The sequence below is a fragment of the Coffea eugenioides genome, chromosome 2, assembly GCF_003713205.1.
Source record: "Coffea eugenioides isolate CCC68of chromosome 2, Ceug_1.0, whole genome shotgun sequence".
NCBI classification, from domain to species: Eukaryota; Viridiplantae; Streptophyta; class Magnoliopsida; order Gentianales; family Rubiaceae; genus Coffea; species Coffea eugenioides.
This window is the reverse complement of record NC_040036.1, coordinates 1,503,453-1,526,689: the sequence shown is the minus strand read 5'-3', so window position 1 is coordinate 1,526,689 and position 23,237 is coordinate 1,503,453. Positions and strand designations below refer to the sequence as shown.

General features: G+C 36.4%; 2 protein-coding genes across 4 annotated transcripts; both read left to right on the top strand.

The window, feature by feature from the left end:
• The first annotated feature begins 1,850 nt into the window (after positions 1 to 1,850).
• LOC113764024 (dihydrofolate synthetase) lies at positions 1,851 to 6,061 on the top strand. Its single transcript, XM_027308057.1, has 10 exons — positions 1,851 to 2,286; positions 2,715 to 2,812; positions 2,933 to 3,083; positions 3,278 to 3,340; positions 3,582 to 3,743; positions 4,486 to 4,677; positions 4,842 to 4,941; positions 5,197 to 5,328; positions 5,447 to 5,578; positions 5,670 to 6,061. The coding sequence occupies exons 1-10, from the start codon at positions 1,996 to 1,998 to the stop codon at positions 6,011 to 6,013; spliced, it is 1,665 nt and encodes a 554-aa protein (XP_027163858.1). The 5' UTR covers positions 1,851 to 1,995; the 3' UTR covers positions 6,014 to 6,061.
• Positions 6,062 to 13,414: 7,353 nt separating this feature from the next.
• On the top strand, positions 13,415 to 16,140 carry LOC113763404 (transcription factor SPEECHLESS). Of its 3 annotated transcripts, none has more exons than XM_027307206.1 (4): positions 13,415 to 13,672; positions 13,792 to 14,319; positions 14,695 to 15,201; positions 15,794 to 16,140. In XM_027307206.1, the coding sequence occupies exons 2-4, from the start codon at positions 13,876 to 13,878 to the stop codon at positions 15,857 to 15,859; spliced, it is 1,017 nt and encodes a 338-aa protein (XP_027163007.1). In that variant the 5' UTR covers positions 13,415 to 13,672; positions 13,792 to 13,875; the 3' UTR covers positions 15,860 to 16,140. The 3 variants fall into 3 exon arrangements, with proteins under 3 accessions (XP_027163007.1, XP_027163006.1, XP_027163008.1); XM_027307205.1 differs by having other exon boundaries at positions 13,777 to 14,319; XM_027307207.1 differs by lacking the exon at positions 13,415 to 13,672 and having other exon boundaries at positions 13,768 to 14,319.
• Positions 16,141 to 23,237: the final 7,097 nt, after the last annotated feature.

Below are 23,237 nucleotides of genomic sequence, written 5' to 3'. Positions count from 1 at the left end.
TAAACGCATATCCCCCCCCCCAACCCCCACACCCAAAACACACACAAAAAAAGTGCACTTAGTAGGTTTAAAGTATTTCGAAACTTTTGGAAATTTGTTGGTTATTTAATTAAGATAGAAAAAAGGAGATAACTAGTTATACACGTCATTTCTTTTATGCGCAAAACTCAAGTACCATGATTAACCGATTACAAATTTTTTTTTATTAATTGTTGGTTTTGTATACGAAAAATGTTATTTCCATTGTATTTTTTATTATTTATATTCTATCATTTATTTTATCATATAGTTTATAAATAAAAATTATGTAATCAAAACAACAGTGAGAGTATAATTAATAATTTTTATTTATTTTATCATATAGTCTATAAATAAAAATTATATAATTAAAATAATAATAAGAGTATAATTAATAAAAATGAGAGTGAGTGCGAATAACATTTTCCTCCGTATAATCATAGCAAGCAAGTGTATTTTCCTAGCTTAGATACCAAGAAGTAGAAGTGACAAAATGGATTCATATCCATCAATCCATCCATATAAACTAACCTTAAATGGATTTGGATGATCCATATAAATTTAATGGTTTTAAATAGATAACCATTTAAATCCAATTATGTTGGTGGATTTAAATGGATTATCCATCTTATCCATATACATACATTTAACTTAAAAATAGAAAACACATTTATAAAAATGTGAGATAAAATCTTGTGGGACCATCTATTCTTTTCTTCATAACTTCCTCATATGTCAAATTAATTTTGTGGGACCACCTATTTTTTCCTTCATAACTTCCTCACATGCCAAGCTGCCAATAACATTAATTGCATTTTATTTGCTTATAGTTCCTAGACTTCTTCCATCCTTTTCAAAATTATATTTTAGTCTCTACTCTTGTTTTTTTTAATTAAACTCTCATGTAATGATTGCAAACATTTATATTCTTAAGTAAAGAAAAAGCGAGAATGCAGCATGCAATGTCAAAATAATTTTTATTTTTTTAATTCTTTTATTTATAAAAAGAATTTTTCTAACAAGTGTCTCCGCAACATTGGTTAAGATATGTAAATGACACCTTTTTTTTTTCCAAATCCTCGTACTCGCAATTCCTCTCCCCTTATCACCTAATCCAACTATCCAAAAAAAAAGACACCTAATTTACTAAGTAATATAAGATAGCTTGTATATCAACGGTACAATAAGGAGTTTCATACATTTTTAGGTACTACGTGCACATATGATGAAAATATTTTACTTGTCAAATAACATAATATTTCTTATTAGAACTCCACTTTTATTCAAGACATCACTCTTGAACAGGAGTGCAAAAAAATGGAAACGTAAACTTCTTTTCACTATAAAGCCGTATTCAATTCATTCAAAAGTTATAAAAATGTAGCCAAGTTCTTAATTGTTCATTATTTTACAAAATGATACTTAAAGTAATAACGAAAGGTTAAATTGACCACAGCAGTTAAATTTTCTTGGAACTAAACTAATTTTATGAAGTACTGAAATAGAGTAGTAGTACAAGCATTTGTTATTACCAAAAGGTTTTAGGTGATTTAAGGTTAGAACTTTGAGGATTTGTATTTTTTGGAAAAAAACATTTGGATCTTAAATTTAGGATTTGGGAGAGTAAATGGATAAATGTATGGATCATGATTTACACTATTCATTTAAATGACATCCATTTAGATCCATTTATTAAATAATTTTAATTGGATTGGATCAATTTGATCCACTATCCATTTAACTAAAACCATTTATCAACCATATATCCATTTTACCACTTCTACCAAGAAGTACTTGTGTTTCGAAAAGAGATTACCTAGAGGGCTGCGGGGCTTCCTTTTAGCTTGTGTAGTAGTATTTGGGTTCAGATCGTTACTCCTTAAAGCCCTAAAAATAACTCTTTGAAAAAAAAAAGAAGAAGAAGAGAAAAGCCTGGAGCAAAGAGCACTAGAACACGAAGCAAGCTGAACAAAGAAGATGAAATCTGTTGGGTTATTTCATAGATTAAGCACAATTCACAGACAAATCCCAGCTTCTCCAGCCGTTAAATTTCTCAAGCATTCCTACAATTTAGATCAGACGCAACCCATGTGTATTTTCTCAGAGGAACCAGAACTGAAGGAGTTTATAGATTTTATTGACAACCTCAAGAACTATGAAAAGGCTGGTGTCCCTAAAGGCGCAGGAACTGACTCTGATGATGGGTTCGATCTTGGAAGGATGAGGCGGCTAATGCAACTTCTGGGTAATCCTCAGTGCAATTTTAAGGTCTGTTTTCTCCTCGCTTTACCATCCTTCTTTTAATTCCTTGAACTCTTTTTCTTGCTGAACAGCTGCTAGCTTCTGTTATCCGCTCTTTTTGCTTTGTTTAGGTATCAATATAATTTGGTATACAAAAAAAAACCCCCCAAATTATATTCCGTAATGCTCTATCATTATCAAAATATACGACGTTTTGATTTGTTTCTTTTTGAAATTCTTGAAATTATTGGCGAATGCGAAAAATTCTGCCTTTGCAAGCTTTACATCTGCTGATTGGATACTTTGATGGACTACGGATACTTTGTGTTAGTAGTTTTTAGCTGTTGCGGAGGATACTTGTTTCTTTGCACTACTAATTTTTCCTTACAGCACCTTTTGAACGTCCACTAATTTGTACCATGCTAGAATTTTGATTGGCTTGATATGTAAAACAGGCTGTTCACGTTGCTGGGACAAAGGGAAAAGGGTCAACGGCTGCATTCCTCTCCAGCATTTTACGGGCACAAGGGTATTCAGTCGGTTGCTATACTAGGTGCGGTTCATCCCTTTTTCCCCTTCTTCCTAACGTTAGCATTCTGATTAAGATGAACAGATATCCATTCTGTCTCTCAGAATTCTGGATTTGACGAGTCATTATTGTTTCTTTGAACAGTCCACATATACGAACTATCAGGGAACGCATAACACTGGGTGCATCAGGAGACCCTATACCTGCAAAGACATTGAATCATCATTTCCAAAGTTTGAGGATGGTTCTTGAAAAAGCAATAGAACTTGAAAATGGTTGTCTTAGTCATTTTGAAGTATGAGCTTGTGTACAACACCTTTCTTTTAGTTGACCATTTGAAGAGTGATTATGTCTTTTTAGGCATTCGAGCAGTTAGGCAATTTTGAAGTTGGTGCCTGAGTTTATATTTCAGTCTTGATCTTTCCATGAGTTTCTGTGTTGTGTACTCCAATTTCTGTTGGCTGTGTGTTTATTCTGTCTTTTGGTCAGGTTCTCACAGCTGTGGCATACAGCCTATTTGCTCGAGAGAGTGTTGATATCGCAGTTATTGAGGTATCCGACTTTATTTTGACTCCTATGTTTTGGAGTCTTTACTTTTTTTCCATGCCTCTTTCTTTTTGTCCCAAATACTATCTCTATTTCGGAATTGTTTTTTTGGAAATCTTAACCATTTCACAGGTTGTTAATTTCCCTTTCCACCTGTCTCTTCTTCAAAGTGATCTTCAAATAAAATGCTTCTGGCTCTTGTTTGAACTGGTATTAACTTTTTCCCCCCCTTTCATCTATCACATAGGCAGGACTAGGTGGAGCACGTGATGCAACTAATGTAATTCCAAGGTCTACTCTTGCTGCTTCAATCATAACATCAATTGGTGAGGAACATCTGGATGCACTTGGAGGTTCCTTGGAAAGTATTGCAGTTGCAAAATCAGGAATTATTAAAGATGGGCGACCAGTTAGGTGGTTCTTCTACACATTCCTTCTGTATGCTAGTTTAGCAGTGGACTTTACCAGATTTACACTCGTGAAACTTGAGTTGCATTAGGTGACTATACCATTCTCACAATATTCTTTGGTTAAGCATTTGTTGTGGAGTAAGTGGTTTCTTGTAATGGAAGCACTGCATTGCTGTTTTGAAGCTTGTAAAGTTTGTGTTTTGGTTTAAGAAGAGTAAGGTAAAATCTATAGCAGATAGTTAAGAACAGGGACTCATTATGTGGATAGACCACCTAAATAGTTTTCTAACTGCAACCTGAGTTGCCTAACATATTGTAAGAGATGTTCTTTTTCCTTGTTTGGTTGTAAATTTTCAATACAAGATCAGTTGTTCGGTGAACATTGTTTTTCTAAGGTGGTTTATACTTTCATAGTAACTGTAGTATGATAGAGGAAACTTTTTCCTGTCCATTATAAACTTTTGCCTTCTGGTTTTCGATCATAAGTTAGTGTTGTGCTTGCTTGAATATGTTTTCCTGTTACCTTTTGCATCACGATTAGTTATGACACCTGAGTTCTGATTATGGGGAAATCTCAGTTGAATCACGTTTATAGGGAAATCTCAGTTCTGATTATGGGGAAATCTCAGTTATGGTTTTCAATCATAAGTTAGTGTTGTACTTGCTTGAATATGTTTTCCTGTTACCCTTTGCATCGCAATTAGTTATGACACCTGAGTTCTGATTATGGGGAAATCTCAGTTGGTTCTAGGTGGGCCATTCCTTCCACATATTGAGCGTATTCTTCGTGATAAAGCATGCTCCATGTCTTCTCCTGTTGTGTCAGCATCTGATACTGGAAATAGAAGTACTCTCAAAAGCCTTGACAGAATGAGCGGCAGACCTTTCCAATATTGTGACTTGGTGCTTCAGATTGAGAAAGATCTTCAGTTGGTATATAAGTTACTAATTTTGCATTCATTTGATTACTCGTTTTTAAGTCTCACTTGCCTTTCCTTAGCTGCTTTATGTGACTCATCAATCATTGTGCTCTAGCATCTGATCTACTTCTTCGTGGTAATTGTGCATTTTATCTGCTCATTGCTCCAATTGTGCAGTTTATTGAATTATTCAATGTTAAGCTATCCATGCTTGGTCATCACCAACTTAAAAACGCTTCAACTGCCACTTGTGCCGCACTATGTCTTCGTGGTCAAGGTGAGAAACAATGAATGTAATTGAAATGACCCACTTGTTTCAAAAGTAACATAATCATTGAGACTTCAGAGCTTCTAATAGAAAACATAATAGGATCACGTCCATTCTAAGATTTAAAATTTGAGTATTTAAGTCTTGCAATGTCGCAAGCTGATTCTTTAGACAATATTATCTTATTTGTTACAGGCTTTTCATGATTGCATATGCTCATTTTTCCAATCATTTCTCTTCGCATTTCTTGTTTTGTGATTCTAGGATGGGAATTATCAGATGAATCTATTCGTGCTGGTCTAGAAAATGCATTTTTGATTGGAAGAAGCCAAATTTTGATACAAAATGAAGCTGAGAGGTTAGGACTATCAGGAGCAACCATACTGCTCGATGGAGGTTGGTTTGTGAAGTCTTCACTTTATTTTGCAAATATTTCTTTGTAAAGCTGTTATGATTTTTAAATTTTTCTGTTGAGGATTATGATGATGGTGCTGTGCTGCCTTATCGTTTTCAGCTCACACCAAGGAATCTGCTAGAGCTTTAGCCAACACCATCGAGATGGCATTTCCGAAAGCAAGATTAGTTCTAGTTGTTGCCATGGCAAATGACAAAGATCATTTGGGTTTTGCAAAAGAACTGCTTTCAGGTTTGACTACATCTGGAATAGGGAAAACTAACCGCTCAACAGCTGGATGTGCTTCCCCTCATATATGCCTTTTCTGTCTTCTACTTGGCAGCTAGATATCTGGAGGCTGTGTTTTTTGCTGAAGCCAGCATTGCTGGAGAAAAATCTCGAACAGCATCAGCATCCTCATTACGAGGCTCTTGGACCCAAGCATCAAGGGAGCTGGGAATTGATATTCGGGATTACGTTAATGAACCTGAGGTTAAGGATCTAAATCTTAATCACGCTGAGAGATCAGAACGCCAGCCCATATTATTTGCTGAGGGATCCTTAATGGCCTCTATCAAAGCTGGAGGTCAGATGCTTGGGCCTGGTTCTGGATGTCAAACTGGAGTCATTGTAGTTACTGGATCTCTGCATATTGTAGCAGCCGTGCTGGGCTCTCGACAGGGATAAAGACATTTATTTGTCATGAATCATGAATAACTGACTGACTTTGTGTTATCTGTGTATCTTTCTTGCCAAACGTTTTTGTTTTCAAAGAAAAAACGAAACAAATTATAGAGCGAACACCCAAAAAAAAAAAAAAAAATTGGAAAAGAAAGAGAATCTTTTCCTTTCCTTGGGGACCATAAAGTTTCAGAAATTCCTAAAATAAGAAACATATGCAGTTGGCTTAAATTTACATTTGCCAACCACCTCGCTTCCTCTTCAGTCGCTATCAATAAAAAAAAAAAAAATTTTTGAAAAAATGCAAATTATCCTACTGATTTTACCTTTCATTCTTTTTTTTTCAAGAAGAACGGTAACATTCTACCCTTCCAAATTCGCGGTCTCTTTTTTCTTTTTTTATTAGTACAGGTACATATGAAATTAGAAGACGCCATTGATTGCGTATGACTCATCAAAAAAATATATATATAAACAATAGCAAATAGTAACAAAATATCGCATTGCAGGCCTGCAACTACGTACGAGGAGAGTCGTGCATAGTTTTCAAGACCATCCCATTCACAGCTTTTCCCGAAAACCTTTCCTTTCTGTCGAAAGTGTTTTAAGAGGGCCAAAAATTTAACAGCCGGAAGCAGCATGGTCGGGCTTCGGATGTGCTAAACAATAATATCTGAATTTATTTGGTGCCTTGAATAATGAAGAAAAACGGAGGAATAACGAAAGGGAGGGCCGGGGCGCTGCACCAAGACCCAAAAGGGCCAACATCCACATCGACAGCCACCTCCCAACCGTTATACGTCAGGATTGGGACTTGACCTCCAAAAATGGGACATCAAATCGATTTGGCAATCAAACCAATTGATGGTGGGTCCTCGGTGACTTCTACAAATTCCACGATGCAAATATGCAAGGAATGGTTGTTCGTTAATGCTAACTGATCTGCCATGTATTTCTACTGCTCAGGGAACTAAAGGAGTTGGCAGTGTTAGGATCCAAGCGCGGAATAAATAACTATTAAGATATCAAGTATTCAACGATTTAATGACAAACAAGTCACAAGCATGAAAGATAAACGACACACAATATTTAACGTGATTCGGCTCCACCATTGAGCCTACGTCCACAAAGAGAAACATGTTCTTTATTCTGAGAGGAAAACCCTATACAAGAATATAACTTGAAACCAAACCCAACTCTTGTATACCACATCTCATCTCCCAAAAACCCTCTCTCACCACCCATGTATAAGGCTACATGTCGCCCTTGCGTGTCTTTGTGTAGTATGCCAACCCACCTATTTATAGAGAACATTATCTAACCAAAAGCTCAAACAACAACAGGAAACCAAATCTAATTTCTAAACTTGTATAGAATAAGAAATAACTTCTAATCCTGAACAAAATAGGAAATTTCTTACCTACTACTTCAAGTAATTAAAATCAATTAGAAAACTAATTACTTCTACACAAAACAAGAAACCTACCTAAAAGAAATTAAGCCAATTTCCTAGCAGGTAGCGTGAGGTGAGAGGAAGATTCAACAAGATTAATTATCGTTAAATGCTATTGCAGGCACTGAAAAAGCAAAAAAAAAAAAAAAAAAGGAAAAAGAAGAAGAACCAATGCTTGGTGCCACAGTACTCAACACTAATTCATAGGTTTCGTGGTCGAATTGAATGGTGTTTCAGAAGGAAATGAATGAAGTATGAAGGACCCACGTATTGAATTCATCTTTGGCTTGAAAATTTGTCCTACATTCTTCCTTAATTGCATATGGTGTCCAGACTACAGAGGACAATTGGGCTTTAATCAATTGCGCGCACTAGATTCCGATCGAGTTTTCATTTTGAATGCCTTGGATTCGTTATTCGTATGTGCATGGCTGGTTAAACAAGTGTACGTAACGTAAGTAGTCAATCTACTGAATCGCGTATACGGAGTGGAGTAATTAATCAAATATGCAATGTCCCGTGGAAACAGGCTACGTAGTTAATACAGCACGGCCACACCCTTTGGCACTGATTCTGCAAAATCGGTGCAATCTTGCAGAATTCGTTGAGTTTTGTCAAATAAATGGTGTCCCCGCGATCTCATTAATAAAGCCCGTTCTTGTTTTCTAAACAAAATTAAAAAAAAAAAGAAAGAAATTGGCACCGAGCAATATCATTAATGATTGGCACTCATGTTTGCTAATTATTCATGTAGAGAATAACTAAATTAAGTCAAAGTAATCTTGTTTTCGTGAATTTAACGGGATATAAGATTTAATCTTTTTTATTGGATTAATCTTTCCTACACTGACAATCTATACACTCTCAGTAACGTCAAATGAACGCCAATTATGCAAAATTTGAATTTAAAATTCAACATTTGCTCCTCCTCACAATCTGGCCAAAACACCTTTGAATGATCTTAATTTGGAGCATTGGATATCCCCTGCTTATTAGTATATATATAATTGCTCCTCCTGATTTTTTTTTTTTCGTGCATGACTTATTTTCTGATGTTTTTCAGAAGAAAATAATATTGATAGTAATAAATTGATGCAACGGCTGATGAGCTCACGAGAAAAATATGTGGTTGCATAATGCGTAAAATCCAAAGTCCAGAGGAGAATTAAAGGTGGGAAGATAACTTACTGATGATGATATCATTAGGGACGGATGCATGATTACGGAACACTACTAATAGTCTATGGTACACCGGCAATAATGATCCTTCTAGAACATGCGAAGCAAATATATACACGCAGAGACCGACGAGTGTTGTTAGAATTTGAAATATTTTTCTATTTTTGAATAGGATAGCAACAAAAAGCTGAGAGTTCAAGTTTGGAAAGAAAACAAGAGAAACTTTTTCCTTGTTTGGGAGTTTTAAATTTGAAGAAAAAGAAAAGATATGGAAAGAAATGGAAGCATAGATTGGATGAAACAAAAAATTCTCTCCAAAAGCCGGAGAGAAATGGGAGGAACTTTCATCGAAGTTTTGTAAACTTTCTTAAAAATACCAACTTTATGCATAAAGAGTTAAATAATACTCAGTGTAACAGCTTAGCTTCGATGAATGAACAATATTTAGAGTTCGTCAAATCCATCCATGAAAATGATTCTCAAGCTTAGGAGTGAAAAAACGAATGTCTTCGTCTCCCGCTAAACTTTTATCTGGTGATACATGTAATATCTTTTCAATTAATTTTATCGCCGATGTATCACATCCTAAGTAGACGTCTTAGTGTGATGTTACCTGTAATATAATTTGCTCGCTCTCTCTCTCGTGATATATATCATTGCTTCTTTTTTTTTTTTTTTTTTTTTTTTGCGCTTAAAGGTATCCCAACCTTTTCTTTCCGCTCTAAGGCCGTGTAGAATTTTGTCCCAAGAATACACACAGTGATGTAGCACACGGAGTCGACCACGAAACCTACTGAAAAATATCAGGTTATCGAACCAGTCGGAGGCTATATCATTGCTTTTTTGAAAAAGGTTTTTTTTTAAGGCCTTTTTTGAAAAAGGAAGGTTGGTGACACTGTCTTGCACTTCACCATAGGAATAAATGGTGGTGCGATTTAATTGCTCGAGTAGTTAGGGAGCGAATCTGATAATAATTTGAAGTGATTGGGAAAACATTTTGGTCTGCGGATGTTGGGGGTGTCAGAGAGAGTTGGTTGAGGATGGTAAATGTGAAAAAGGATTGTTCATAGACAAAAATTGGATTCATTAGGGAGCTGGTGAGTTGTGTTCATCATAAAATCAGAAGCCCTCTGCTTCCTTCACAAAAAGCAATGCACTCCCCCTGCAGACAGACATATGCAATTACTCCTCTCCTCCTCCTCCTCACTCTTTATATCTCTGCAGCAGCCTTACACACATTCTAGTTTTTGTATTTGTATGTATGTGGAGTGAAGCACATAATGCATCGAACCCACCCACTTGATCCTCAAATTAAATTGCAAATCATGCGAGGCACGGAGATGCCGTGTCTGCGCATTCAAGGCCAACCCTGCTGCTGCATTCTTACCTTCCTTCAGAAAACACACACACACACACACACACCCTCTCTCTCTCTCTTAAAAGTTGTTAGTAATAGTATGCTAGCAGTAGTAGGAGACAAGTTGCAGATTTTTCCCAGTACCCCGTTCTCATCTCCTTCATCTGCCTTCTTCATGTCCATTTACTTCCCTTTCAGTATTGTACTAGTACACACACACACACACACTAAAATGAATTTGAAGCATGCTTGGCATTTTGTCGCATTGCATTTAAAAGTATCGTATCATGGTTTCCTGTCATCATGTTAACCACTCATCCAACCAAAGTTTAAAGAAGAAAATAACATTAATTGTTGAGTTCTTGTAGGAATATATATATATATATATATATGAACTTGAACTTTTCTTAGCGTAATTCCCATTTCTCAGAGATAGGAACATGCACGCATTTGAGGTTCAATAATCAAACCTATGTAGGGTTTAGCGCCTCTTAAAACTGCCCCTCTTCAGGTCCACATAAAGGGCTAAAGCTGCTCATTGGGATCATATACCAATCTATATGTTGGGTTATATATGGATTGATGACTGCGCTTCCTGCAACCCCTGCCTCTCGGGCATCCTCTGCAAACTAAATCCTCGTTGGAAGAAGCGACATTTAACCTTGCATCGTACAACTTCATGACCATTGCCAAATTGGATAAATATATATATATATATATATATATATGTTCCGTCAGGTCCATGGCTTCAAGATTAAATATTAGTTCTTCCAGCTCCCACGTACGTTCAGTTCAGATGCAGTTATCTCTCACTGTTTGGCGTTGGTCTGTGTTTAAGTGCCAAGACATGCATCTCTCTTTTTAAATGCCAACGTATCGCCGTCCGCTTCCTCTTCTTGTTTCTTCTTTAAAGTTTAATGACAGTCTTCTCCACAGCCATCATGAGTTGCAGTTGTGAAGTTCTTCATGCAGTAGTGGCTAACTAGCTATGCAGTATACACATTGGGATAGGATACTTTTGTCAGCTCTCGAATCCAACATAAACTTGTACCCAAAAACTATCACTATGATAATTCTGCTTGTTTGATTGTTTGGCCTCCTTGGAACAAAAAAGGGAAGAAAAAAAAAAAGAAACCAGTTATAGGCTTCATATGAGTAGAAATTAAACCATTGCCAAATATAAAAATTTGTATTTAGGGAGTCACAAAATGCCAACGGCGTTAGACGTACATTCCTTTTCGAGGTAATCCATAATTCATTTTCCGTACAAATGGGTTTGGACAGCGTATCCAAAAGCAGGCCAGATCTACGGTGGGGGCACTGAAGGCACGGGCGCCATTGCTTTTTCTTGAATTTCTGTAATATTCATAGAATTTTGATATAATTTTAAGTGTATCTCTTAAAATTTTGTGTATTCATTGATTTATATGCTCCTAAAGTTGGTTTTAATTTTGTCTGTTGCTATAACTACCATAGAAAGGGCTTTTTTAGTTATGAATAAAGTGAAGAATCGGTTACGAAATAAAATGAAAGACACTTGGATGAATGATTGTTTAGTTATTTACATTAAGAAAAATGTATTTCGTGAAGTTCAAAATGAGAAAATTGTAAACCGTTATCAAAATATGAAAACTCGTCATGAACAATTGTAAATAGTTTAATTTACTTTTTGAAATAAAATTATTATTACATTTATAATTTTGAGTTTATCTTTTTATGTTTTTTATGGAATATATGCATCATTTATACTTGTTGGTAAATATTTTTTAAAGAAAAAATAAAAAAAAAGTAGATAAAAAATTTTAGAGTTGTTTTTGCCGCTATTGAAATTTTTTTCTAGCTCCGCCGCTGCCCAAAAGATTCTTGTTAGCTTAGGTTTGTATGTGACAAGATATTCAAACATGTAGAGGGAAAGATTCTTGTTCGACGTAATCCGTCATCGTGATATGAAAGTATCATTTGATGAGAACGAAGGTTCAAGGTAGATATACATCCTACAAGGTATATATACATCCCCTACGTCTGTCGGGGTTTTATGCACTTGAGATCCTCGGTGACATATTTTGAGTGCCAATCCAATGCCACCTCTAATATTGCGCCAAGTGTCTTGTTATTATTTGTACTGCTTCAAATGACCAAGAATTACTATGACACTTGGCACAATATTAGAGGTGGCATTGGATTGGCACTCAAAATATGTCACTGAGGATCTCAAGTGGGTTTCATGTGCTCAAGTCTTGAAGGTCCAACATGTGATCATGCTATTGGCTAAATTTGAAATAGATGCTCAAAGGTTGGGTACATTTACCCAAAAAAAAAAAGGTTGTGGTACCAATTGTCTTAACCATTTTCTGCAGTAAAACTTGGTTATTATGATTAGATTATTTCAAATTTTGAAAAAATAAAAAACTGATCACTATTGGAGAGAGTTTTTGCATTTAGCTATATTTAAAACGTCAAACAATTTAATGCAAGGATATCCAATAATCGAGAGATTCTAACATCACTTTTGGGTATCATTCACTCAAGTTAAATTCTCTATGAATGGTGAAATAAGTATTTTTCATCTTTAGATTGTAATAATCAAAATTTTAAAATTTAAACTACTATCATCATTCAAAAATAGATATTAAAGGAATGCACTTCATATCTTTTGTTCCGAAATTATCTTCTATCCTGTATTTATATAGCTATCGTCTGTATTGATGCATTCATGATTCAAACAAACCTATTATGAATGCATCAATACACGTGACAGCTATATAAACATGGAACGGATAAAATAAAAGAGACAGAATTTGAAACGAAAGGAATGGTACTTTAAAAGTACCGTATAATTTCTCATCAAATATCACTGCCTACAATTGTTGTGAAGAATTTGGCATTTGTACCATATACTTTGCGATTAACCATTTTTTTTTGTCCTCTTAAATTTCTATTGCTGGATAGTGGCGCATTGAAAAGTTTCAAACAATGCATATCATTCTTGCTTCAGTATTATATATTGAGAGATATCTTGTGTGGGATTTATCAGATAGAAGGGATAGAAAAAGAAGAAGAAGAGCAAATGGACTTTTGCAATCTATCTAAATATTTTTTTTATATTTTTCATAAAATTTTTCAACGGATGCTCAATGGACACCGGTTAGTCTTTACTACATGCATTTCATACTTTAATTTGATGTTTAAATGTACAAAGTCATATTTATTACTCCTATTCCATTTTAGATACCTTTTTTTTTGTTTTAATTTCGCCTCACCCGAAAAACTAACATTAAATACCTTCTCACCCAGTTCTAGCAGTCAGGTAGGCAAACCTTTTTTTTCCCTGTGCACATTAAATCGGGTTTTATAAACCCCATCTTATTCATTCCCCATCAGGCCTCACAATTTCGTTTTGGGAAATACCCATTAGACTGCAAGTCTAACGGCTCTCTAATCCTTTCCCATCGTGCAGTCTGCTTCAATTCTAACCCTGAGTGTCAGTGCCCCTTGCTGCTGCTGCTGCTGCTTCCCTTGTCTCTTCCAGTTTCTTTGCTCCTCCATTTCGAACTTCGAAGGAGAAGGGACATCAGATTTAGGAACATCATCGTCTACACAATCCGTAACCAGCCAGCTCCTAGCAGGCCCACATGAAGGCTAGTGAGTGCTGATGGTGATAGTTTAGTCCCATTCAGTACGTTCAACTCTATTACTATATTAATAAATTGCCTTTTCATGATCTTGACAACAAAAGCATCGTCACTACCTTCTTCTTCTGTTTTTTTTTTAAATTTAAAGTTTTGCCTGCCGTAGCTGCTGCGTTCTAGCATTCAGCGCCGTCTTCGAGTTGAGTCACCCGCGCCTAACAAGGCTGTTTTCCTGGGGGGCGTTTTCGAAATGGATGGAGAAAATTTGTCTGAGCTTTTTGAGTTCGACGAAACCAACTTGGCTGGTCCAACTTCTCCTGATGATATCTTTAGTGTTCTTGAGGCTCTGGAAGGGGTTTCGGAATTTAATGAGATGACCCCACTGGATGAAGCTGCAGGCGGTTCGAACCCGAAAGATCGTGGGGATCAGGAGACGGGCAGCACCAGGTTGGTTTCCCAGAAATCCACATCTTCAAGTGCTCTACAGGAGTCCGAGAATGAGCTCGAAACTTCGCAAAAGAGCAAGAGGCGGAAGCTCACAGTAGAGCCAACAGCAACGGCTTCTTCCGAGGAAGCCAACATAGATGGACTGCAAAGGATGTCCCATATAACAGTGGAGAGGAATCGGAGGAAGCAGATGAACGAGCACTTAACCGTCTTGCGTTCTTTGATGCCTTGCTTTTATGTCAAAAGGGTAAGTGCTTCTCTTAGTAAGTGATAGTACTACTACTATCCTTTCCTCTATATTTTTTTCCTTGACAAACTAAGTAGTACTACTTTTATTATTAAATTATAAAGATCAAGACTAAGTGAGTTCTTTTCTTTTTCATTCATTTGATCACAATAATTTCTCCAGATTTGAGCTTCTTATCCCAATTAATGTAGTTCATTTTTGGCAATCGTGTTACACATCCCACATATGCATGCATGTCCAGGAGGCTGGTACTTCCTTCTTCAAGGCAGCTTTCCAGTATGATGCGTGCGTCTAATTTTTGGAGGGCTCAAGAAAGTTGATATTCTGAAGTATTTTATTCATTGGTTATATGTTATTGTTGTGTGCATACTGTAGGGTGACCAAGCGTCAATCATAGGTGGGGTTGTGGATTACATCAACGAGCTGCAGCAGGTTCTACAATCCCTCGAGGCCAAGAAGCAACGAAAAGTTTACAGCGAGGTTTTAAGTCCTAGACTTGTTTCTAGTCCACGGTCATCGCCGCTGAGCCCTAGAAAGCCACCATTAAGCCCCAGATTAAGCTTACCCATAAGCCCAAGAACACCACAACCCAGCAGCCCCTACAAGCCAAGGTTGCAGCAGCATGGTTTACCATCTCCATGCTCTTCCAGTACCTCCTCCACTGTTGACAGTGTTAACGAGCTGGTTGCAAATTCCAAATCGGCAATTGCCGAAGTGGAGGTGAAGTTCTCTGGCCCAAATGTCCTCCTAAAGACCTTGTCCCCACGTTTACCGGGCCAAGTGGTTAAGATAGTCTCTGCTATTGAAGACCTCTCCCTCGAAATCCTCCAGGTGGAAATGAGCGCTACTGATCAAACCATGATTAATTCTTTCACCATTAAGGTAGGTCTGCAAACACTGAACCCTGGTGCTATTTATCATGCATCTGTTTACCTTTTACGTAATATTCTTTTGCTGTAGATTAAAAAGTTGTTAGACCTTGGTTAATATTCCAATATTGGAAAAGTGGAACCAAGATTTTTGTGGTTGTTCAGCTCGTCGGGATTAAAGAAGCACTGTCTTTGGGATTCTTTTTTCTTGTTTTTTGGCATGAGATTGCACTTGGGGTTCTAGCTTCTAATCCTTGACGGTACATGGCGAGGGTGAATACATGTACTGACCGTCAAAGTAATCTTTTAAGCTTTACCAGAAATTACTTTTTCCAATTCAACAAAGAATCTTATCAAATCTTATCTCTCTATCAGTAAATCACGAATGGTCCTTTTTGTGTAACGTTATGCTATAAATGTTTATGCAATTTATTGAATGGTCCTTAAAACTGAATTTTAAAACCATTGCAGTCCTTAATTTCCATCAGTAAATTTTTAATGAATTGGGTAGGGGCCATAATTACTACAAGCATTTTGTTGCCAACAAATGTTACTCGCTTGACTGATGTGATCGTACGCGTTCCTTTCATCTTTCTTCTTCACAGATTGGAATTGAGTGCCAACTTAGCGCGGAGGAATTGGCTCAACAAATTCAGCAAACATTTTGCTAATTAAGATTCCCCCAAATCCTCCGGGTAGCAGTCCTCCTTCAGCGTTTAACAGAAGGTTAATTGTCTTGCTGCATTTCGTTCAGTAACTCTAACACAGTTATGCTCTCTGGATCTCTCTCAATAAAAGATACATATATAATTGAAACATATGCGGTTGACATAGAGCAACTGGCTGATCAACTTTGACTTCTAATATTTTCTAGTGGATTTGCTGCTCGTTAGTTGTACTAGTATCTCTCTAGCTTAATTTGTCTCTTAAATCTAGCTTGCCCTTTTATTTTGTTTGAACTGTTAAAGTTGATGTACCCTCGTGGCTAGTTGCTCGTGGAGAGTTTTGATGCACACCCACACGAAAATTTGAAGCGAAGAGGGGACGAATGATTTTTTAGGGTACAAAATTGGTTAGAAATGAAATATGCTTAACATATGCAACTTGGACCTAAAAACCTCAAAGGAAGATGACTACCTAGTTACGACTGACTATGCAACTGCTACGAAAGTGTAAATAGACCAAGATAAAAAGCGACCACACTCTTTATGGTCCTACTTCTTCTCTATATATATACTTGTTGTACTAGATAAATTCCACTTCCCTAATCTGTCATAGAGCAATCTTGCAACTTTCACTTGCTTTGCTAGTAACACTTGCGTAGAGGCTCTAAGCCCTTGTACAACACTCAGCACTCTCTTTTTCTTTCTCAAATCAGTACTACCCGACAACATCAAACCATCCCAAGAACCTACAAATGAATATGATGCTTATAGGATGGATAGAGTTCGAGACGAAAATAATTTTTCAATGACTAAATAATTCTTCCTACCCGAGTGCTTCTTGAAGATATATTAAAGCTGAGTAAGGGTTTTGGTAACTGTCTATTTTCCTTTTATCATAGAGAAGGGAATGTGATTACCATAACAGTTGAGATTGAGTGGAGGTTTTCCTTCCCAGTTTGGCTAGTGACCTTAGTCAAAGAAGATGTAGGAGCAGTTGCTCCAGATATTTGAACTCTTGTACAGTTGTTTTGGTTTAACGAAAGTTCTGTTACCGAGTTGGCAAAAAAAAAATAATAATAATAATAATAATAAAGAAACAACCTCCTCTAGTATTCTTATTGTAAATGTTGTTGTCGTCGTAGTATGGCGGATCTCAGTTCTAGATGGGGTGTTTCTTCCAGTTACAAGAATAAGAGAAGTTTAATATACTAACATGGATATTATTACCATAAGGAATGAAGTAATTAGATGGCACTGGACACCAAGAACGTTAGGTCTTTTCTGCCTATATAGGCCGCGAACTTAGCGGGAAGCAACAGTTTGGACTACGATATTTATGTCCATTCAATAGCAGCTTTAGTGGCTTTGCATGCCGGAGACAATGGGAACTGGTCCGGTGATGCATGCTAGAGACTGAAGACATCTGTTCTCGTACTTTCTCTTACGCTGAAAGAAGGATATAGCAATCCCTGATTCCCTAATTATCATCTATAACGTGAGAAATGTGGCGCTAGAGCATTTTTTTTTTTACTGCACAAGCAAAACTGCTGCACCATGGTTAAATATCAGTTCTCACTTTTGGTCTGGAAATTTCTATTTGGATATATACCTCATATTGTAAAGCTGCAATTATATCTTAACTCCAAAATATCTGAAATCAGCCAAGTAATGAAGAAGAGAATAGAGTAGGCAAAAAAAAAAAAGACTTGCAGAGGCATTTAATTTTCGTACTGGATATTCTATGATCCCTTTAGGGAATCATTTCCTGAATTAACATCCTTCAAAAATGAGATTGATCTATATTTTTTTAATTAAAATTGTTACAAGCTAACAGTAAAATACATTTATTTAAAAGGGCCTATAAAATCTTCCTATATAAATCCTATGAAATAAGAGCAAGCAATGCAAGGTCTGGACTCTGGAGCATCTCTTCTTGCCTCTTTAAGATGATGAGTCACAATCCTGTACGGTACGCTTAAGTAATTCCCCCCCCCCCCCCCCCAAAAAAAGAAAAAAAAAAAAAAGAGCATCATGAGCGGATTAATTCAAGTGTTGCCTCATCGATGTAATCGTAAGATCAAGTGAATGATGCACACCAGATGAAGGATATTCGAAAAACAAGTATTCAAAACAGAAAATCGCAGAGGTCGTCAAGGGTGCCAAGTCCTTTCTTTATTGTACTCTCGGGAGGGAAGGGCAACTTTGTTGCCCCAGTCTCCCATTGACAAGACTGGATGCCCCACGTTTTACTACCTTGTTTCATGAAGAAATTATAATGATTTCACGAGAATACTCAAGAGTGATGATGGTCATGCGGATTTACACTTTGCGAAAATAATGACCAGAACCAAAAGAAATCTGTCTCATGAAGTGATCCATCCCGTCGAATGAATGCAATTAACACACCGAGGAATCAATTTTTGGCATGAGCTTATCATAAATCAGCAACTAACTCACTTTGTACCACTTCTACTAGAGGTAATATCATCATACTTGGGAATAACAACTCTGTGAATGATGTTCATGAAATGAGATACGAGTGACTAATTATAACTGGTAATTAATAGGATCTTTGAATGCAAGTAACAACTGGACTGTTACTGTTACCATTAAGAGATTCTGCATTCCTTATGTATATTTTCAGGGCTGAGACACATATTGCATCATTTCAATTTGAAGGAAATGGACTGAGATGCTCTTATATATGTATAAGCAAATAGATACAATCCAAGATTGGACCTCTCTTAATGCATTTGGCATCTCATTCTAGGGTTAGCTTACCCGAAAAAATATTTAGGGTTGGCAGGCAAGGCATGAACGTGCATGCAGCCAGCCTTATATATATATATATATATTCGAAGACGATAACTATTTTTCTTTTTTAGTGGTTCCATCTTAGTAATATAGGCCTTGTTTCGCAAGCAAGTTTTTGACTAAATTTGTTTGCTGTAAGTTTTTTAATAATTTTATCTACAGTAATCTCAAAATATTTCTTAAATTTTTTAAACTATATATTTCAAAATATTTAAAAATTTACACACTTTTAAAAAATTTTCTATAATTTTTATGATAAATTATAATAAAATTTTAAATAAACATCAAAAAAACTCATTTACCGAGCGGGCATAGTTCGTGGCGTCTGAGAACCCTTATGCCAGACCCAAAAAGTTAATAAGCAAGTCAAAGAAAAAAATGGTCCCCCAAGCAGTAGTACTCTTGAGACCGTAAAAGCTCTTGCTAGAGCCGGTTGTTGCATGAAAAGCCACAACAGGATGCGGGGTCCAATCCAGGCTTGGCCTACTCCTTAATTAGTCAGTGTATCATAAGGTACAAGGGGGTACGTGTTAAAAAGGAACACATTAAGAATCAAGCCAGAAATCCTATATATCTTTTGCTTTAATAAATCTTGGTGCAGAATAGCACATAGATGAATCAGAATGGCCAACACAATGAAATGCATGGACTTGAGTTGTGGGGATGCAAGTGTTGTGTTGGGCCGTCCGACCAATTTATTACGGAGGACTGCTCCCACTTCCCAAGGGGACCAAATCAACTATTGTCGAGACTTGTGAGTAACATTTAGGGGGTAGTAATGGGATTATAAATAGGATCGTAATAGTCCTTTTTTTTAAATTTTTTTTTTATCGTTGGGTATCGGTCACTCCGGACTGATAATACCGTCTGTGCCACTATTCCCATCGTCCGGGGAGAGCGGGCCCCACCGATCCCCGAGAGTATTACCCCAGACACTCAGCCTTGGGGTCGAACCCCAGACCTGTCTCACCTGAAGAGGCTACACAAGCCAGCTGAGCTGCCCGTGGGGGGCTCGTAATAGTCCTTATTGACAAATGATATTGCAATAGCTCCTGTAGTTTTAATGCTAGAGTTGTTTGTTTTGAATACTACTCCTACGTCAGTCAATTAAAAGTGTGACGTTTTCATTTTTTAATATTTCAAAATATTTTTTATTTTATTGAAGTGAAAGTTACTTTTGATCTCTCCTTTAATTTTAATTTTACCTTTATCTATATTTTATACTATATTCAATTTAAATTTTAAAAATAAATCCAATAACATCATTATCAAAATTGCTATTCTAAAAAAGTTAGAATCTCGAAATATGAGCAACAAAATTTCACACAGCAAAGGTACTATAGAATATAGATACTGAGAGCAAAATTGCTGTGGCAAGTGACAACATAACTTAACCAACTATCTTTACAATAATCCGCCACCACATATCTTGTGGGGTGGGAGGTCAATAATTTAAATCTTACCTCCCATCAAAGTTGTCACTTAATATGATTTCTCTTAAATCCATATAAGTGCTTATTGCATCCGTATGATTCGATGGTGGTTTAATTCCCGATTCCCATAGTCTCGTAAACATGACTGCAAAAGCTACAAATGACAAAGAGGAAGTAAAAACTCACAAGAGCTATGGTCCCAACACAAAATATTCCTTACTATCCACCATTTGGAAATTCACCATCTTGCTCTCTCGATATTCTAATATAGCCCTGAGATTACCAAATTATGATCATCATTTTGGCTTATAATTTTCGTTGTCATTTTTTTTGGCCACTGATATTGTTACTTGATAAGTGACTAATTTACGTAATAGTTGAATGACATTTTATGTTATTTTTAATCACTTTGGTTATATTATTGGAAGAAAATGAATCATTTTGGCTATAATTGGGGAAAAATGTCTTAAGTGATTTAATGAGGCTTTTATCACTTTTTACTTGTATTTTGTGCATTTTTTACAGTTTTGACACATTTTCGTATTTCGGCTATAACTTGAGTTACAGTGATTGGTTTGAGATGATTCTTGAACCAATTCGAAGATAAGAGATAGACCTACAACTTTGGTGAAGACATCGAAATCCAGTTTGAAGGTTTTTCAGGTCAAAAAGTTGAATTATAGTAGCTAATTTCTATTAGTCGAAACTAAAACAGGGCATTGAGCAATTAAGGGTATTTCAGTCATTTCTCAGCCTACACAAGTCCAAATGAGGTGATTCTTAATGCATTGGAAAGTTAACTCAAAGAGCTACAAGTTTTATGTTTTGGTCAATAGTTAAATCAGCTTCTATCATCAAGAAAAGTTCAGTTGAAGTTGAAGCAAAATCGGAGCAGCAGTGAAGATTGAACAGAAATTGCACAAAAAAGTCACTGTAGCAATTTGGCTAGAATTTGGCCGGATTTCTGGTCGGATTGTGCTCAGAAAAGGCTGCTCTCTACGCGGACAGCTTGTTTTCACCTCCAACAAGTCACATGTAATGCTAGACATGTGACAAACACTTTGCAGCTGTAAAAGAGAGGTGTAAGCCTCATTCTTTGACCATCTTTATCTTTATATAGCCAAAACCATTGCAAGATTGAGAGAGAGACATACGGGAGAAAGCTTGAAGTCTGCAGAAATGTAACTCTTCCATTTTCTGAGTGTTACGTTAGTATAGTATAGGATAGTTAGTTAGTTAGTTCATCCATCTTGTTTATTAGCTAGATGAAGAAGAGGTTGGAGGATGAAGAAGGCAAGGAGATGAACTCATGTGACAAGGGTTACATTCCTTTCCAACTCTTTATCTTTTGTACTTAATTTTAAGTTTAGTTAATATACAAGTTATGGATTTATATGTTATTATGTGTTTCTAAAGTTTATGCCTTGGGTTTGGTTAAATTTTCTATAATTGCTAGTGTTTATTATTTGGTTATTTGATGCTATTATTTGAGCAAGTTATTTAGCACTTTAATTCTTTAAATCATGATTAATCTGGTACCATTAATTGTGATTATCTAAGGTGTTGTTTCTGCAATGAAAATTGAGATTTAACATTGGTTCAATAAGTACTAAATATAGGGAGTATACTCACGAGAGTAGAGGTGCACCTATGTGGTTTTAGTGATTCATTTCATGTAATTTCACAGAAGAAATAAACTTGTAGCTAATTTCATAATCATGAGAATATGTATGGATTAGTTATGAGTATAATTTATTCATTATGAAAGTAGGATTCATATGCATAAGGAAATTACATCATAGCTAGCCAAGATAGTAATTTTCAATAATCAAAAAATAGCACTTGCATGAGTAATTAGGGATACCATAACCTAATGAGCTTTCATTTGTTATTTTGCATAAGTTCAGTAGGTTTCATTTCTTATAATTCATTGATAGTCTAAATAATAGAGAAATTTTAGTAGTACCGATAATTGTTCAAACCAAGCTCGTAGGATCGACCCGATATATACTCTAAACTACTAATTGACCTGTATACTTACAGTGAAACGGATGTATTTCAGATTTTTTAACTTTTACATATATCAAAATCCCTTCATTACTCTTTCCTACAATGAAACCTAATCGCTGACTCGAGAGTTTCCTGATTTTCCAAATTGCCCCTGTCCATTCCCGCGCTACATGATCCGAGTACAGAGCTTAAGAATGGGCAAAAATCCACATTGGATTGGGTCAAGTTAGGGGCCGTCCAGTTCACTGAGAGTCCTTGAGCCGAAAGGTTTTCATCTTGGACTCTGCTGAGCCCCAAATAAATTGCTCTAGAGTTTAGAGCTGACGTCGCATCAAGTTGCTCCATGTGGCTCCAGCAACCACCGCCACCCCGCCCAGCGGCACCGTAACAACGACAATGAGCCGGAGATGGGCAGGGCCAAGCTCGATATTCTGGAAAGAAAAAGTTAGGGTTAGCTCTACCCTATCTTCTCCTCTCCATTTTCCGCTGGTTTTCTTGTAAATTTTATTCTCCTGCTTCGTACTTTTCTGACGACCGAAAATCTAGAATTAATTTTTGTTTGCCTCCGCTCTCTCACTCACACACATATGAAGACTTTTGCCCTGAAAATGTTGGGTGCCGTTGTAATCACGAATTTTTAAAGATGGAATTTGTGGCGGCCGTACTAAATTGAAACTAATTTGAGAAGTCGACTAGTTCGATTTTTAGTGTGATTTTCCTGTTGGCTTGACAGTTGCTTACTGTTAGTTTTTTTGGAATTGAAAGTGGATGAGACAAAACGCTAATTTCGCTGTTTGTTGTACTTGTATGGTTGAAGTTGGAGTTACATAGGCTGAATTTCGTCCTGCTGCATACAGATTTGACAGATACCCAGGACGTGCATGGTTCCGCATTTGGGAAAAAAATATGAAGCAAATTCAGTGGCTTAATTAAGAGATTTCCTTGGAAGTCTTTTGTGGGGAAACCTTATTTGTTGATTAACTTCCGTTTATCTAATGATATTGAGAAGTGAAGAAAATATGCATCTAGCGCTAACTTTGAATATAAGATTGAAAACATACAGAGCCCATTGAATTTTTGAGCTCTTAAAGACTGCCAACTATTTGTATTTAGGTATTTAAGCTTGC

Coding starts and splice junctions, on each gene's coding strand:
- LOC113763404 (XM_027307206.1), top strand. CDS start 13,876: ATGGATGGAGAAAATTTGTCTGAGCTTTTTGAGTTCGACGAAACCAAC. Junction 14,320..14,694: donor CTTGCTTTTATGTCAAAAGG/GTAAGTGCTTCT, acceptor TGCATACTGTAG/GGTGACCAAGCGTCAATCAT. Junction 15,202..15,793: donor TTAATTCTTTCACCATTAAG/GTAGGTCTGCAA, acceptor TCTTCTTCACAG/ATTGGAATTGAGTGCCAACT.
- LOC113764024 (XM_027308057.1), top strand. CDS start 1,996: ATGAAATCTGTTGGGTTATTTCATAGATTAAGCACAATTCACAGACAA. Junction 2,287..2,714: donor ATCCTCAGTGCAATTTTAAG/GTCTGTTTTCTC, acceptor TATGTAAAACAG/GCTGTTCACGTTGCTGGGAC. Junction 5,579..5,669: donor TGCAAAAGAACTGCTTTCAG/GTTTGACTACAT, acceptor TCTACTTGGCAG/CTAGATATCTGGAGGCTGTG.